This window comes from Dendropsophus ebraccatus, chromosome 5, assembly GCF_027789765.1.
Source record: "Dendropsophus ebraccatus isolate aDenEbr1 chromosome 5, aDenEbr1.pat, whole genome shotgun sequence".
NCBI classification, from domain to species: domain Eukaryota; kingdom Metazoa; phylum Chordata; class Amphibia; order Anura; family Hylidae; genus Dendropsophus; species Dendropsophus ebraccatus.
In genome coordinates, this window is record NC_091458.1 from 159423110 (window position 1) to 159439753 (window position 16644).

At 43.2% G+C, this 16644-nt stretch overlaps 1 protein-coding gene across 1 annotated transcript in view; it reads left to right on the forward strand.

Annotated features, from left to right (window-relative positions):
* The window catches only part of LOC138794219 (multidrug and toxin extrusion protein 1-like), a 63044-nt gene that overhangs the window by 9489 nt on the left and 36911 nt on the right, over positions 1 to 16644 (forward strand). Inside the window, exon 5 of the mRNA XM_069973001.1 lies at positions 8815 to 8857. Coding sequence (XP_069829102.1) covers positions 8815 to 8857 — 43 coding nt within the window. The remainder of the gene's footprint in view (positions 1 to 8814; positions 8858 to 16644) is intronic.

Here is a 16644-nt window from a genome sequence, read left to right on the forward strand (position 1 = left end):
TCATTTAAAACTAATGTAGTGTATAGATTGTAGTTAGAAGTGCTTTGTTACGCTTGGAGGTCCCCCTCCCCCCACACACACACACCACACACGGTTTCCAAACGTATAATCGATCGCCTTCCCTCATAGCTCCCCAAAAGGACTTAGAAAATTTCCTGCGCATAATATCCTGGCTCACTATAAAGAGATGACACACACATATATTACACACTGTATATATTACATACATCATACACACACACTGTATATATAACATACATCATACACACACTGTATATATTACATACATCATACACACACTGTATATATTACATACATCATACACACACTGTATATATTACATACATCATACACACACACACACACTGTATATATTACATACATCATACACACACAAACACACACACACACTGTATATATTACATACATCATACACACACACTGTATATATTACATACATCATACACACACACACTGTAAATATTACATACATCATACACACACACACTGTATATATTATATACATGATATACACACACTGTATATATTACATACATCATACACACACACACACTGTATATATTACATACATGATATACACACACTATATATTACATACATCATACACACACACACACTGTATATATTACATACATCATACACACTGTATATATTGCATACATCATACACACACACACTATATATTACATACATCATACACACTGTATATATTGCATACATCATACACACACACACTGTATATATATTTATTTTTTTTTTACAATATTTTATTGAAGTTATACATAAATACAAAGTGATAAGAACAATCATAAAATAGATAAACTATGATAAGTCAGTAGACTTATATAAAATTATATAAATAAATATAACAAATCATTAAAACAGACAAAGCAACCAATTATTGCTCTAACATACAATTGAAGTAATATTGTATCATACTATGCTTTATATCAAGTACAGGTAAGTACTCCCAGGGTACCTGCCACCATTGCTTTGTGATACCAAGTTGTATTGGAAAATTGTTGCATAACAGAATTTCTTTCTTCTGTAGACAGAGCACTCACTATAAAAAGTTTCCATTTTTTCATGAAAGAAATCGTAAACTTTTCATTACTACGTAGGGTATCAATCATTTCCCAATGAAGTGTTTCTTTGAGATTATCAACCAACTCTGGTATTGTAGGGGATGTAGACTTGAGCCAATGATTTAATAGGCATTTAAGAGCTAACAATAGAGTAAGGTGACCTCCGGGAGGAATAGTCTTTGTGGCTGAGAGAGCCTCACCTCCTTCCGTCACGTCGTGGAACAAATAACAGATTGGATCAAAAGGCAAAGACGTGCCCCAAGTGTTTGTTAGAAAAGATTCTATCAATTTCCAATATAAGTGGACATGGGGACACAGCCATACACAGTGAAAGAGATCAGCTTTAGATTTAGCACATTTAGGACAGTGTTGTAAATAACCTTCTAGGTGTTGAGTATAAGAGAGATTAAAAGCATATATTGCTTTGTTTAACAGTCGGAAGTGGAGCTCTCTCAGTTTTGTGCTTTGTGTTTTTGAGCTTAGTGGAGGATGAATTACATGTCACTAAAACACAGCTGCATAAGACATTAAAGATTACAGCTGCCCTGAGTGATAAAACTGATGATCTGGAAAACAGATCAAGGAGAAACAACCTACGTATTATAGGACTGCCAGAGTCCATCCAGCCATCTCACCTGCATGCTATCTGCAGCTCAGACCTCCCTATTGCTTTAGGTCTCCAGGGATCTCCCTGTGTGGAGAGAGCCCACCGTATTGGCCCCCCTCCTAATGTCTCAGCTTCTGCTAAGCCTAACATTACCCCTAAGCCCCGGCAGGTTATTGTCAGATACCTGAACTATGCTGATAAGGCGGCTATACTGCAAGCATACCGCAAGCAGAAAACAGATATCCTCATCAGAGGGAATAAAATACTGCTATTCAATGACTATTCTGCCGTGGTAGTACAGAAAAGGAAAGCCTTCGCCCCCATCTGCACGTCCCTGGTACGGCGCCAGATCCGATTTGCTCTGATATTCCCGGCCGTCCTTAAAGTCTTCAACAATGATGGATCCTCTACTATCTACAATACCCCAGAAGAAGCTTCATCACTAATGGGAGATCCTCCGGACTTATCACCACCGCATACTGATCAGCATAAGAGACGCCGCCGTGACAGCCCTGTCCTGCCTTCCATAGATATAGACTGAACGTTTATTTTATTATATATACATATAGCTATAATTTATTTATAGGTGTATCTATTTCCTCTTATAACTCCCCCTCCCCTTCTTTTTCTCTCTCTTCCTTCCCTGCCTTTTCTGTTATTTTCTGTAAGATGACCTCTATATATTACATCTCTCTATTGTGAGGTTAAGACATGCTGATTCCTTTCAAAGCAGGTTACACTTTGTTGGTGTATGAATCTTCTCTATGATTTTTACGCTATCTACTTATTCATTCTTTTATTTCATTTTCCTTCAGTCGCTCGGAGTTGGCGAAAACTCCATATGTTGCACGAAAAAAGTGAAGTCCTGTTGACGCCTTCTTTCGCCTATTTCTTTCTCTCTCTTTTAATTCTCATGATTGTTTATTACTCGCTGTTTATTTTATTGTTATATGTTATTGCTCTATATCTCTACATTTATATGTATATCTCCTATGCACAATCAAACTCTATTGTCATGATAGCTCCCAGGACCTCATTCCACACTGACCCTCTCCTCTCTCTGTCTTTATGAAAATAATATCTTGGAATGTTAAAGGATTGCGTTCTCCATCTAAGAGAACGATGATCCTTAAACATCTAAAGCGACTAGGAGCGGACGTGGCACTTTTACAAGAATCCCATTTGTCTGAAACTGACTATTTTAGAATGAAGAAATTTTGGGTAGGACACGTTTATGGTTCTCCTGCTAATAATAACAAAGGGGGAGTCATAACCCTTATTCATAAGAATTTCAATCACACAATTGTCTCTCAGAATTCTGATTCAGATGGTAGATTACATCACATGATTATAAGTACTGCTTCTGGCCAATTTAGCATTTATAACGTTTATGGTCCTAATGATCATCGTACCCACTTCTTTAAAAATTAGGAAAATAATATTATCCAAGATGTTGAAAAAAACATTATTTCAGGTGGTGACTTTAATACCGTACTCAACACACAAGAAGACAGAAAACGGACTAAATCATTGACTCATATCCCTTCCTCCTCTGATACCTTTCTGTCCCCTCTACTCTCTAATGCCTGTCTATTGGATTCCTGGCGCTATCTTTATCCTGAGGATAGGGACTATACTTTCTTCTCACATGCACAACTAGCCTGGTCGAGATTAGATTACTTCATGGTGTCATCCGAGATGCTACGTCTAATTGATGACTCCTCAATAAACGACATGGTGATCTCTGATCACTCACCCATAACTTTAATTATTCGAAACTCTTATCCAAAAGGAACAGATATTCTATGGAGGTTTCCTACAACCCTGATCACAGACGAAAATTTTACCACTCACCTACGCCAATGGTGGTTACAATTTCTTACTGATAACGACCAACATGCGAATGACCCCATTCTATTATGGGAAACTGCCAAGGCTGTCCTTAGGGGACAGATCATTTCTTATATATCACATCATAAGAAAAAAGCTAGATGCTCATATAATACCCTCACCTCTAATCTCCGTATTGCTTACTCTAATTTTCTTTCTAACCCCTCTCCAGATAACAAAACCAAGTGGTGTATAACCAAGAAAGAGTTTGAAATGGCCCAAGAAAAACTGAATACATTGTACAGGGACCACTATTTTGCCAAACTTTATAAATTTGGTAATAAGTCTGGCAGACTACTAGCTAACCTTGCGAAAGGTAAACGCCCAATAAGTCATATCAAAGCCTTGAAAGACCATTCAGGTTTGATACAGTCCAATCCAAGAGCTATATCTTCCATTTTACATAAATACTACATGTCTTTGTACTCCCCTGACCCTATAGACATAGATGAAGGAAGAAAATTTATAGAATCCCTCAATCTTCCTAAACTGGATGATGACGCTCTTAAAAACCTTAATGCTCCCATTTCATTAGATGATATTTCTCGCACTATTTCCTCCTTACATGCCAACAAAGCCCCAGGCCCCGACGGATATGGAGCGGAATTCTATAAATGCCTAAAGGATAATATTATTCCCACCCTTCAATCTGTTTATCACCACATGATTCAGGATAAATGTATGCTCCCTTCAGGTGACATGGCATATGTCACTATTATTCACAAACAAGGCAAGGATCCTATTTCTCCTAATTCATATCGTCCAATTTCTTTAATTAATCAAGACTTAAAAATCCTAACGAAAATCATGGCAGACCGCTTAGCCCTTCTTCTTCCCAGACTAATAGGTAACCATCAAACGGGTTTTATACGAGGTAGAGCTGCTGTTACTAACATTCGAACAATTTTAACAATCCAAGACTCTGTCTGTAAGAGGAAAAATCCTGTCCATTCCCCAGGTCTACTAACTATCGATGCCGAGAAGGCGTTTGACAATTTAAGCTGGGACTGGTTGGATATTGCCCTCTCAAATTATGGTATAATAGGACCTTTTAGAGACCTTCTTTCTATCATTTATAATCACCCTAAAGCCCGTATTCACACCCCAGGCTTTCTTTCAGATATATTCTATATCCATAAAGGAACGAGACAGGGATGCCCCATTTCACCTCTCCTCTTCAATTTAGCATTAGAACCCCTAATTAGACATTTATTGATCTCACCAGATTTTGAAGGTATAAAAATTAAAGATACTGAGATACGTGTACTTTGTTTTGCCGATGATACTTTGATATTCCTAGAAAACCCAAATGTACATATGACTAAGATTCTAGACCTCTTCCATTATTATAACTCTTTAACAGGCTTCAAAATCAATGATTCTAAATGTGAATTATTACCACTGATCCCTCATTTAGCACCATCGACTTTTCCTACAGGAATATCTATTGTTAAATCTCATATTACTTACTTAGGTATTAAAATTGGTCCCTCTCCTTCCTCTCTGTATACTCTAAACTATAATCCGCTTTTCAAAAAAATTGAACAAGAGCTAATAAGATGGAAAGATTTACCTCTATCCATTTTGGGAAGAATACATCTTATAAAAATGATATCTTTTCCTCGATTATTATACCCCATACAAATGATTCCCATTCTCCTTAAACATAAAGATATATCTAAACTTAGGGCTGCATTCACTGCTTTTATATGGAGATCAAAAAAATCCCGAATATCATATGATACTTTATGCACAACCAAAAACAGAGGAGGAGCTCAGCTACCTGATATCAGGTTATACAATCTGGCATCTATATACAGACATATTAGAGACTGGCTCAATCACACCTCTTACTTTTCTAACTTCTCACTAGAATCCTCCCTTACCCATCCATGGCCTTTATCCGCACTCCTTCATAGTACCATCTCTGAATTACCTTCTCATTTGAAGCAAAATGTCATTCTTAGAGACACAATAGCGACTTGGAAGGCTGTCAGGAAACTATACAATTTACCCTTCAAACTTTCTAAATATCTTCCCTTGTGGAATTCACCATTATTCCGACCTGGAATTAGAAGCCCCGATCATACAGTATGGAAGGAGAGGAATATCACTACTTTAGGTCACTTACTTGATTCTGAAGTAGGAATATTTCTTTCCTGGGATCGACTGAGAGAACAATATGACTTGCCCCAAGAACAAGAAGTACAGTATTATAAACTTCTCAAATTAGCAAGCAATAGAGTTCAATCAATAGCCATTGCAGAAACATCGGGACCGTTTGACCTTCTTTGCTCCAGAACGACCTTACGACTTTCCCTGTCACCAATATACCAAATGCTTTCCTCCATTTCTTTTGACCGTGCCCCCCCGACATTTGTGAAAAAATGGTATGACGACTTACAATGTAATGTTTTAGAACAACGATTATTAAATGGAATTAAATTCGTTCACACCGCTACTCCTAACACACACTGTATATATTACATACATCATACACACACACTGTATATATTACATACATCATACACACACACTGTATATATTACATACATCATACACACACACTGTATATATTACATACATACACACACACTGTATATATTACATACATCATACACACACACACACACACCCTGTATATATTACATACATCATACACACACACTGTATATATTACATACATCATACACACACACTGTATATATTACATACATACACACACACACACACACTGTATATATTACATACATCATACACACACACACACACACTGTATATATTACATACATGATATACACACACTGTATATATTACATACATCATACACACACTGTATATATTGCATACATCATACACACACACTGTATATATTACATACATCATACACACACACACTGTATATATTACATACATCATACACACACACACTGTATATATAACATACATCATACACACACACACTGTATATATTACATACTTTATACACACAAACACTGTATATATTACATACATCATACACACACACACACACACACACTGTATATATTACATACAGTCACACTTTAAACAGATATCGACACGTATGTCTATTATATATTTACACCCATACTACTAAGGCTGGGTTCACACTGCGTTTTTGCAATCCATTTTATTTTTTAAATGAGATGAAAATAACAGATGCATTTGTGGGCATCCATTTTCTCATTGATTCCCATTATAAAAAAAGCTGAGGTGTATGATGAGGTTCTGCAGCAGCTGAGGTGTATGATGAGGTTCTGCAGCAGCTGAGGTGTATGATGAGGTTCTGCAGCAGCTGAGGTGTATGATGAGGTTCTGCAGCAGCTGAGGTGTATGATGAGGTTCTGCAGCAGCTGAGGTGTATGATGAGGTTCTGCAGCAGCTGAGGTGTATGATGAGGTTCTGCAGCAGCTGAGGTGTATGATGAGGTTCTGCAGCAGCTGAGGTGTATGATGAGGTTCTGCAGCAGCTGAGGTGTATGATGAGGTTCTGCAGCATCTGAGGTGTATGATGAGGTTCTGCAGCAGCTGAGGTGTATGATCAGGTTTTGCAGCAGCTGAGGTGTATGATGAGGTTCTGCAGCAGCTGAGGTGTATGATGAGGTTTTGCAGCAGCTGAGGTGTATGATGAGGTTCTGCAGCAGCTGAGGTGTATGATGAGGTTCTGCAGCAGCTGAGGTGTAGGATGAGGTTCTGCAGCAGCTGAGGTGTATGATGAGGTTCTGCAGCAGCTGAGGTGTATGATCAGGTTTTGCAGCAGCTGAGGTGTATGATCAGGTTTTGCAGCAGCTGAGGTGTATGATGAGGTTTTGCAGCAGCTGAGGTGTATGATGAGGTTCTGCAGCAGCTGAGGTGTATGATGAGGTTCTGCAGCAGCTGAGGTTTATGATGAGGTTCTGCAGCAGCTGCAGTGTATTATAAAGGTAAGCAGTGCTATACAGACATAATACATTTAAGCTGCTGCAGAACATCATAAGCCTCTTACTTTATAAAAAAGCAGACATCATCTCTTAGCTGTAATTGTTGTACTACAAGTTCCAGCATATAGCACAGAGGGGCTCCAACTGTCTGCAATCCCCTGGCCCCTTTAACCCACCACATCCCGCCACCCACAGCACCGTCCCGCAGCATACATTACCTGCTCGGCTCACACACAGCTATGGTGCTGAGCAGGTAATGTATGCTGCGGGCAGCGGGGGGTTAAAGGGGCCGGGTCACATATTTGTACATGGACCCGGTACGTGTGAAGGCACCCTTATACTGTAGATTCGAATTCTTTATACAGTATACCTTATGTATATATATATATATTTTTACAATCTGCTGCTCTTGGAGAGTTTTAACCCTTGGTGCCATAGTATCGGACAATGTCACCAAGTTGGGGCTTCTCTGCCATAGAGTCCCCTCTCCCCGCCTCAGTTAAGCGCTGTATTCCACCCCACCCCCTCCCCCACCCCATGTGGTGATGGGCAGTGGGGCAGCTCGATCCATGTGAAACAAGCGATGGACCGAAGAAGGGAGAGGGAATTCAGAAACAGAAGTGCCAACAAGGTTTAGAATCTGATTTCTACAAACAGAAGGTATAGCCACAAAGTGCAGCAGCCATTGTTGCGACTGCTGCTGTGTACGCCACCCGTGTCCCGTGTAATGATGGCTGACAGAATCACTTTAACTCTTTCTTTTCTAAACCTAAAGTAGGGCTTTGCAGTCCGTTTATTGTATACATTTTATCAGGGGGGAAAAAAAACAGATGCAAAAGCGGACGCAACTGTGTGCAATTCACCCGGATCCGTTTTTCCATTGACTTCCATTATAAAAAAGGGATCAAAACAGATGCTTTTTCCCCCCTTTTTAGTGTACAGAAAGACGTAGACCGTGTTTTCTGTACGTTAAAAGTAACCAGGACTGAGAACTATAGAACCGGATAACGCCAAAATGACAATGCTGAAATCCTGAGTATAAAAGCCAAGTGCCAGTAAGTTGTAGTTAGGAGCCTGGCGAGGGCCCCGGAGCCGTGGCCCCCACAGCACTCCCTGTCTTCTGGCTCTATTGCTACCACTGAATACATGTAGCTAAGTATATCATTATAAGACAGGTCACTACATCATCCAGGTTACAATTTACTATACTGAATGTTTAATTATGTGCGAAGTTTTAATTTATATTAATTTCATCTTCCATATTGTAACAGACAAGCTGAACTGTGTGTCCTGATTCTCGCCCCAGAACTTCCAGTAAGTATGTGTGTGTTTTACTTAAAGGCGTATTCCACTCAAACATAGTCTCACCATGGGAAGCAACATATCAGAAGCTAACAATTCCTTCCATACTTGTTGTTATCTATTCAGTCTCATCCCCCCAAGTCTGAGCTGCTGCTTTCTGCTGAAAACACAAAAATCTGTGTGTGAGCTTTTCTCTCTTTCTCCCCCTTCTCCCCCCTCCTTTCTGAGACAGCTGATGTAAACAAGTCTGACTGGATTTATCTGCAACATTGGATGATTTGTAATGGTGGGAGGATTAATAACAGTGAGTTCATTAGCATTGCAAATAAGATACAATGTTGCAGATAAAGCCAGCCAGGGACTTGTTTACATACTCTGTCTCAGAAGGGAGGGGGGAGGAGGGGGAGACAGAGAAAAGCTCACACACAGATTTTTGTGTCTTCAGTAAAGATGAGCGAACCGGGTTCAGGTTCGAGCCGATCCGAACCTGAACGTTCCGTATTTGATTAGCGGTGGCTGCTGAACTTGGATAAAGCTCTATGGTTGTCTGGAAAACATGGATACAGCCAATGACTATATCCATGTTTTCCACATAGCCTTAGGGCAGGGGCGTAGCTAGGGGTTCAGCCTAGGGGGGGCGAGCAAGTCTGAGTGGGCCCCTAACCGATTATGTTACCCAAAGGGAACCTCACTTAACAACAATGCTTTCTAAATAATAAAGGGTATATTCTGCTCCATTACTCATAGTGAATTAAGATAAAGAGCAGTGTTAGAGGCTTCTACATTTACATATATAGACACATAAAATGAAAGAGGTTCTTCAGGATAAGAAAAACATGATTGCTCTCTTCTAGAAAAAAAAAAAACACCACCCCTGTCTTTATCTTGTGTGTGTGTGTGTGTGTGTGTGTGTGGTATTGAAGCTCGGTTGCTTTCCACATGTTTCCACATGTCCAGCTCCCCCTGTTTCCACATGTCCAGCTCCCCCTGTTTCCACATGTCCAGCTCCCCCTATGTCCACATGTCCAGCTCCCCCTGTTTCCACATGTCCAGCTCCCCCTGTTTCCACATGTCCAGCTCCCCCTGTTTCTACATGTCCAGCTCCCCCTGTTTCCACATGTCCAGCTCCCCCAGTTTTCCACATGTCCAGCTCCCCCAGTTTTCCACATGTCCAGCTCCCCCTGTTTCCACATGTCCAGCTCCCCCTGTTTCCACATGTGCAGCTCCCCCTGTTTCCACATGTCCAGCTCCCCCTGTTTCCACATGTCCAGCCCCCCCTGTTTCCACATGTCCAGCCCCCCCAGTTTTCCACATGTCCAGCTCCCCCTGTTTCCACATGTCCAGCTCCCCCAGTTTACACATGTTCAGCTCCCCCAGTTTCCACATGTCCAGCTCCCTCAGTTTCCACATGTCCAGCTCCCCCTGTTTTCACATGTCCAGCTCCCCCTGTTTCCACATGTCCAGCTCCCCCAGTTTCCACATGTCCAGCTCCCCCTGTTTTCACATGTCCAGCTCCCCCTGTTTCCACATGTCCAGCTCCCCCAGTTTTCCACATGTCCAGCTCCCCCTGTTTCTACATGTCCAGCTCCCCCTGTTTCCACATGTCCAGCCCCCCCAGTTTCCACATGTTCAGCTCCCCCTGTTTCCACATGTCCAGCCCCCCCAGTTTTCCACATGTCCAGCTCCCCCAGTTTTCCACATGTCCAGCTCCCCCTGTTTCCACATGTCCAGCTCCCCCAGTTTTCCACATGTCCAGCTCCCCCAGTTTTCCACATGTCCAGCTCCCCCTGTTTCCACATGTCCAGCTCCCCCTGTTTCCACATGTCCAGCTCCCCCTGTTTCCACATGTCCAGCTCCCCCTGTTTCCACATGTCCAGCCCCCCCTGTTTCCACATGTCCAGCCCCCCCAGTTTTCCACATGTCCAGCTCCCCCTGTTTCCACATGTCCAGCTCCCCCAGTTTACACATGTTCAGCTCCCCCAGTTTCCACATGTCCAGCTCCCTCAGTTTCCACATGTCCAGCTCCCCCTGTTTTCACATGTCCAGCTCCCCCTGTTTCCACATGTCCAGCTCCCCCAGTTTCCACATGTCCAGCTCCCCCTGTTTTCACATGTCCAGCTCCCCCTGTTTCCACATGTCCAGCTCCCCCAGTTTTCCACATGTCCAGCTCCCCCTGTTTCTACATGTCCAGCTCCCCCTGTTTCCACATGTCCAGCCCCCCCAGTTTCCACATGTCCAGCTCCCCCTGTTTCCACATGTCCAGCCCCCCCAGTTTTCCACATGTCCAGCTCCCCCAGTTTTCCACATGTCCAGCTCCCCCTGTTTCCACATGTCCAGCTCCCCCTGTTTCCACATGTCCAGCCCCCCCAGTTTCCACATGTTCAGCTCCCCCCTTTTCCACATGTCCAGCTCCCCCAGTTTTCCACATGTCCAGCTCCCCCTGTTTCCACATGTCCAGCTCCCCCAGTTTTCCACATGTCCAGCTCCCCCTGTTTCCACATGTCCAGCTCCCCCTGTTTCCACATGTTCAGCTCCCCCCTTTTCCACATGTTCAGCACCCCCCCTTTTCCACATGTCCAGCACCCCCCCTTTTCCACATGTCCAGCACCCCACCCCCCTTTTCCACATGTCCAGCACCACCCCCCCTTTTCCACATGTCCAGCACACCTCTGTTTTCCACATGTCCAGCCTCACCCCGTTTTCCACATGTCCAGGTCGGCCTTCCCCTGTTCTGTGTGCAGCAGCAGCAGTCATAGGCGGCCGTCCGGCTCCTATGCTGTTCAGCAAGTGACTGACCTGGTGCGAGCGCGGGAGACGGAACCCAGAGGGACAGCGCCGCGCCGGAGGTGATTGACAGGTGGGCGGCGCACGTACCAGCAGTGGTGCGCTGAGGCCATACGCAACCTCAGTGCACCCGATCAGCTTAAGATGGCGGCGGCCGCGGCGGAGTGACATGGGGGGGCAGGGCTGGACTGGGACTGAAAATCAGCCCTGGCACTCACACCCCTCCAGCCCACATACCATAACACACTTAGGTCGTGTTGTGTTGTATTTCAACTCATTTTTATTTACAGAAATGGTGCCAAGTCTATCCATCTCCTATCTATCTCCTATCTATCTATCTATCTATCTATCTCCTATCTATCTATCTATCTATCTATCTATCCATCTCCTATCTATCTATCTATCTATCTATCTATCTATCTATCTCCTATCTATCTATCTATCTATCTATCTATCTATCTATCTCCTATCTATCTATCTATCTATCTATCTATCTATCTATCTCCTATCTATCTATCATCTATCTATCTCCTATCTATCTATCATCTATCTATCTATCTATCTATCTATCTACTGTATCTATCTATCTTCTATCTATCTATCTATCTATCTCCTATCTATCTATCTATCTATCTATCTATCTATCTATCTATCTATCTATCTACTGTATCTATCTCCTATCTATCTATCTATCTATCTATCTATTATGCAACAACAGGTTACAGCAGTGATAATATATATAAGTAGGGTCCTAGGGAAATTTGTAGGATATGTAAAATAATATTACACATTTCCTGTATAATGTTAGCACTGGTAAGACAATTTTCTATGCATGATAATACTGTATATCTCTAAATAGCTATTATAGTTACCAAAAAACACCAGTATACAGGAAGCGAATATCATCATTACTGTTACTGGCCAATCTATTATAAAGAGACTGATACTACCATTATTACAGTATACAAGTAACAGATAATACCTCAACACTATGGCCACTACCATCATTACAACAACATGACTAATACCACTATACTGTCACTGAATAAAATCCACTACACGAACACAAGTAATACCAATAAAAGGAGTATACACAGGACAAATAATACCATGACCACTGCCGTCATCACCATACAGTGACTGGATAATACTGCTGTACTGTCTATAAATAATATTCCCTTTATAGCACCAGTATATAAAATGCAATATTCTACCTCAGCATTGACTAGAGATGAAGTTCAGAGAATTTGGGTTCATGTGAACCTGAACTTACTGTAAGGTCACTCATCTCTAGCAGTGACCAAATAGAGGTAGAGATCCAGCTATACAAAGGATCTACAGACCTTAAAGGGGCAGTCCACCAAAAAATAATTTCTTTCAAATCAACTGGTGCCATGAAGTGCCAGAGATTTGTAATTCACTTCTATTAAAAAATCTTAAGTCTTCCAGTACTTATCAGCTGCTGTGTGTCCAGCACGAAGTGGTGTTTTCTTTCCTGTCTGACAAAGTGCTCTCTGTTGCCTCCTCTGTCCATGTCAGGAAATGTCCAGAGCAGCAGCAAATCCCCATAGAAAACATCTCCTGCTCTCCAGACTGGAAATAATACAACTTCCTGTTGGGCATACAGCAGCTGATAAGTACTGGAAGGCTTGAGATTTTTTAATAGAAGTAACTAACAAATCTCTGGCACTTCATGGCAGCAGTTGATTTGAAAGAAAAAATTTTTGGGTGAACTACCCCTTTAAGAGTGTGTTCACACATAAAGGATATGCACCAGATTTGATGCTGCAGATAGCTTTGTTACTCAATGACGGAAAAAAATGTGTTCATCCGCAGCTTCATAAAATTCAATGGCTTTATTCAACGTCACAAAACATAAAATAACAGGTGATTTAAAAGACACGCCGACGCGTTGCAGGGTGAGAACCCCTTAATCATCCCCATGATTAAGGGGTTCTCACCCTGCAACGCGTCGGCGTGTCTTTTAAATCACCTGTTATTTTATGTTTTGTGACGTTGAATAAAGCCATTGAATTTTATGAAGCTGCGGATGAACACATTTTTTCTTATCATGGATGATTCGGGCTGCGGTCTCCAATATTAGTACCCGCGAGCTTCCACATCACGGAGATCCACACATCAGGTGAAGCAAGACTGAGTGGGTGAGCTGACAACCCTTTACCTGTTCTATTACTCAATGACGGAACCCGATATCAAATCTGCTGCAGATCCTGTACGTGTGAATGCACCAAAAAAGTGATTATGCATGATTGTGCAGTTACTTCCAGTGACTTACAGGAGGCGTCTTCCTACATGAATCATAAGTGACGTTCTTGGTAGTGAAAGATGTCTGTTTTTTCCTTTTCTTTTCATCTGGCTCATCCCATCATGAAGATTTCTCCAGCCATGACTCTTCTCCCCAGAATCTGCGAGACAAACACTTTAGGCTCCACGCTCCAGCATCATCCTAACCTTATACCTCATTATAACCTTATATTCCCCATTGCTTTACACAGTAACAGTGCCCCCTCTGTGCTTCCACATAAGCAGTCAGGCCCAATATGTGCCTCCAAATAGTAGTCAGGCATATAGCCCCCCACACATAATATAGATGCCCTGTGCAGTCCCACATAATATAGGCCCCCCACATAGTATAGCCCTTCCCCCTGTGTAGCGCCCATAGTATATCCCCCTTTGTAGCCCCCGCATAGTATAGCCACAACATATTATTCCCCCCTTCTTGTATCCCCCAAATAGTATAGGTCCCTGTGTAGCCAGCCCCCACATAGTAAAGTCACAACATACAGGGATGTCACTCAGTATATGCACAGTATACGGGGATGTCACTATATGCACAGTATACAGGGATGTCACTCACTATATGCACAGTATACAGGGATGTCACTCAGTATATGCACAGTATACAGGGATGTCACTCACTATATGCACAGTATACAGGGATGTCACTCAGTATATGCACAGTATACAGGGATGTCACTCACTATATGCACAGTATACGGGGATGTCACTCAGTATATGCACAGTATACAGGGATGTCACTCACTATATGCACAGTATACAGGGATGTCACTCAGTATATGCACAGTATACAGGGATGTCACTCAGTATATGCACAGTATACAGGGATGTCACTCACTATATGCACAGTATAGGGGGATGTCACTCAGTATATGCACAGTATAGGGGGATGTCACTCAGTATATGCACAGTATACGGGGATGTCACTCAGTATATGCACAGTATACAGGGATGTCACTCACTATATGCACAGTATAGGGGGATGTCACTCACTATATGCACAGTATACGGGGATGTCACTCAGTATATGCACAGTATACAGGGATGTCACTCACTATATGCACAGTATAGGGGGATGTCACTCAGTATATGCACAGTATACAGGGATGTCACTCACTATATGCACAGTATACAGGGATGTCACTCACTATATGCACAGTATAGGGGGATGTCACTCAGTATATGCACAGTATACAGGGATGTCACTCACTATATGCACAGTATAGGGGGATGTCACTCAGTATATGCACAGTATACAGGGATGTCACTCAGTATATGCACAGTATACAGGGATGTCACTCACTATATGCACAGTATAGGGGGATGTCACTCAGTATATGCACAGTATACAGGGATGTCACTCAGTATATGCACAGTATAGGGGGATGTCACTCAGTATATGCACAGTATACAGGGATGTCACTCACTATATGCACAGTATACGGGGATGTCACTCACTATATGCACAGTATACGGGGATGTCACTCACTGTGTAGCCAGCCCCCACATATTTCCCTCCCCCGATAGTATAGCCATAACATATTATCCCCCCCCCCCCCCAGTGTAGCCCCCCCCCCACATAGTATAGGTCCCTGTGCAGCCAGCCCCCACATATTATCCCCCCCCCCCCCCGTGTAGCCCCCCCACATAGTATAGGTCCCTGTGCAGCCAGCCCCCACATATTATCCCCCCCCCCCCGTGTAGCCCCCCCACATAGTATAGGTCCCTGTGCAGCCAGCCCCCACATAGAATAATCACAACATATTATCCCCCCCTGAAGCCCCCCACACAGTAAAAGCATCCCTCTGTAGCCCCCCACATGGCATTTCCCCCTGTACAGCCCCCACATAGTATAGGACCCCCTCTGTAACCACATGTTATAGGCCCCAAGTGAAGCTCCCACATGAGCATTCATGTAAAAAACAAAAAAACAAAAGTATACTCACCTCTGGTGGATCCAGCAGGTCCTCTCTGGTCCGGTGCCGTTAGCTGCTTACATATTCTGTTACCGGCAGCCCGATGCAGCCCGGCCCCGGAGGCTCACAGCTCCAGACCCGCGGCGCCTGCATCTCTCTCCCCTCCTGCTCGGGCGGGCAGCAACGGATGACGTCACACGTCTGCCGACGAGCAGGAGAGGAGAGGGATGCAGGAGGCGGGGCTGGAGCTGTGAGCCTCCGGGGCCGGGCTGCATCGGGCTGCCGGTAACAGAGGGGGGGGGCTGCACTCACCCATCCAATGGCGGGCAGCGGCGGACAGCGGCGGGCAGCGGCGGACAGCGGCGGGCAGCGGCGGGCAGCGGCGTCAAATTATAATCTCTGGAGATCACAGTGGGCCCCTGCCAGAGTGGGCCCGGGGGCGGCCGCCCCCTCTGCCCCCCATCAAATTTCGCTACTGCCTTAGGGCTTTATCCAACTTCAGCAGCCACCGCTAATCAAATGCCGAAAGTTTGGGTTTGGATCGACTCGAGCATGCTCCAGGTTCGCTCATCTCTAGTCTTCATCAGAAAGCAGCAGATGAGGACTGCGGGAAGGAGACTGAATAGATAATAACAAGTATGGAAGGAATTGTTAGTCTCACCATGGGCAGCAAAATATCAGAATTTATGTTTGAGTGGAATACCCCTTTAAGGATCTAGTCTCATGGCAAATTTATGTATAAATATTTATTGTCAGCAGAGACAGTGGTATAGATAAGCC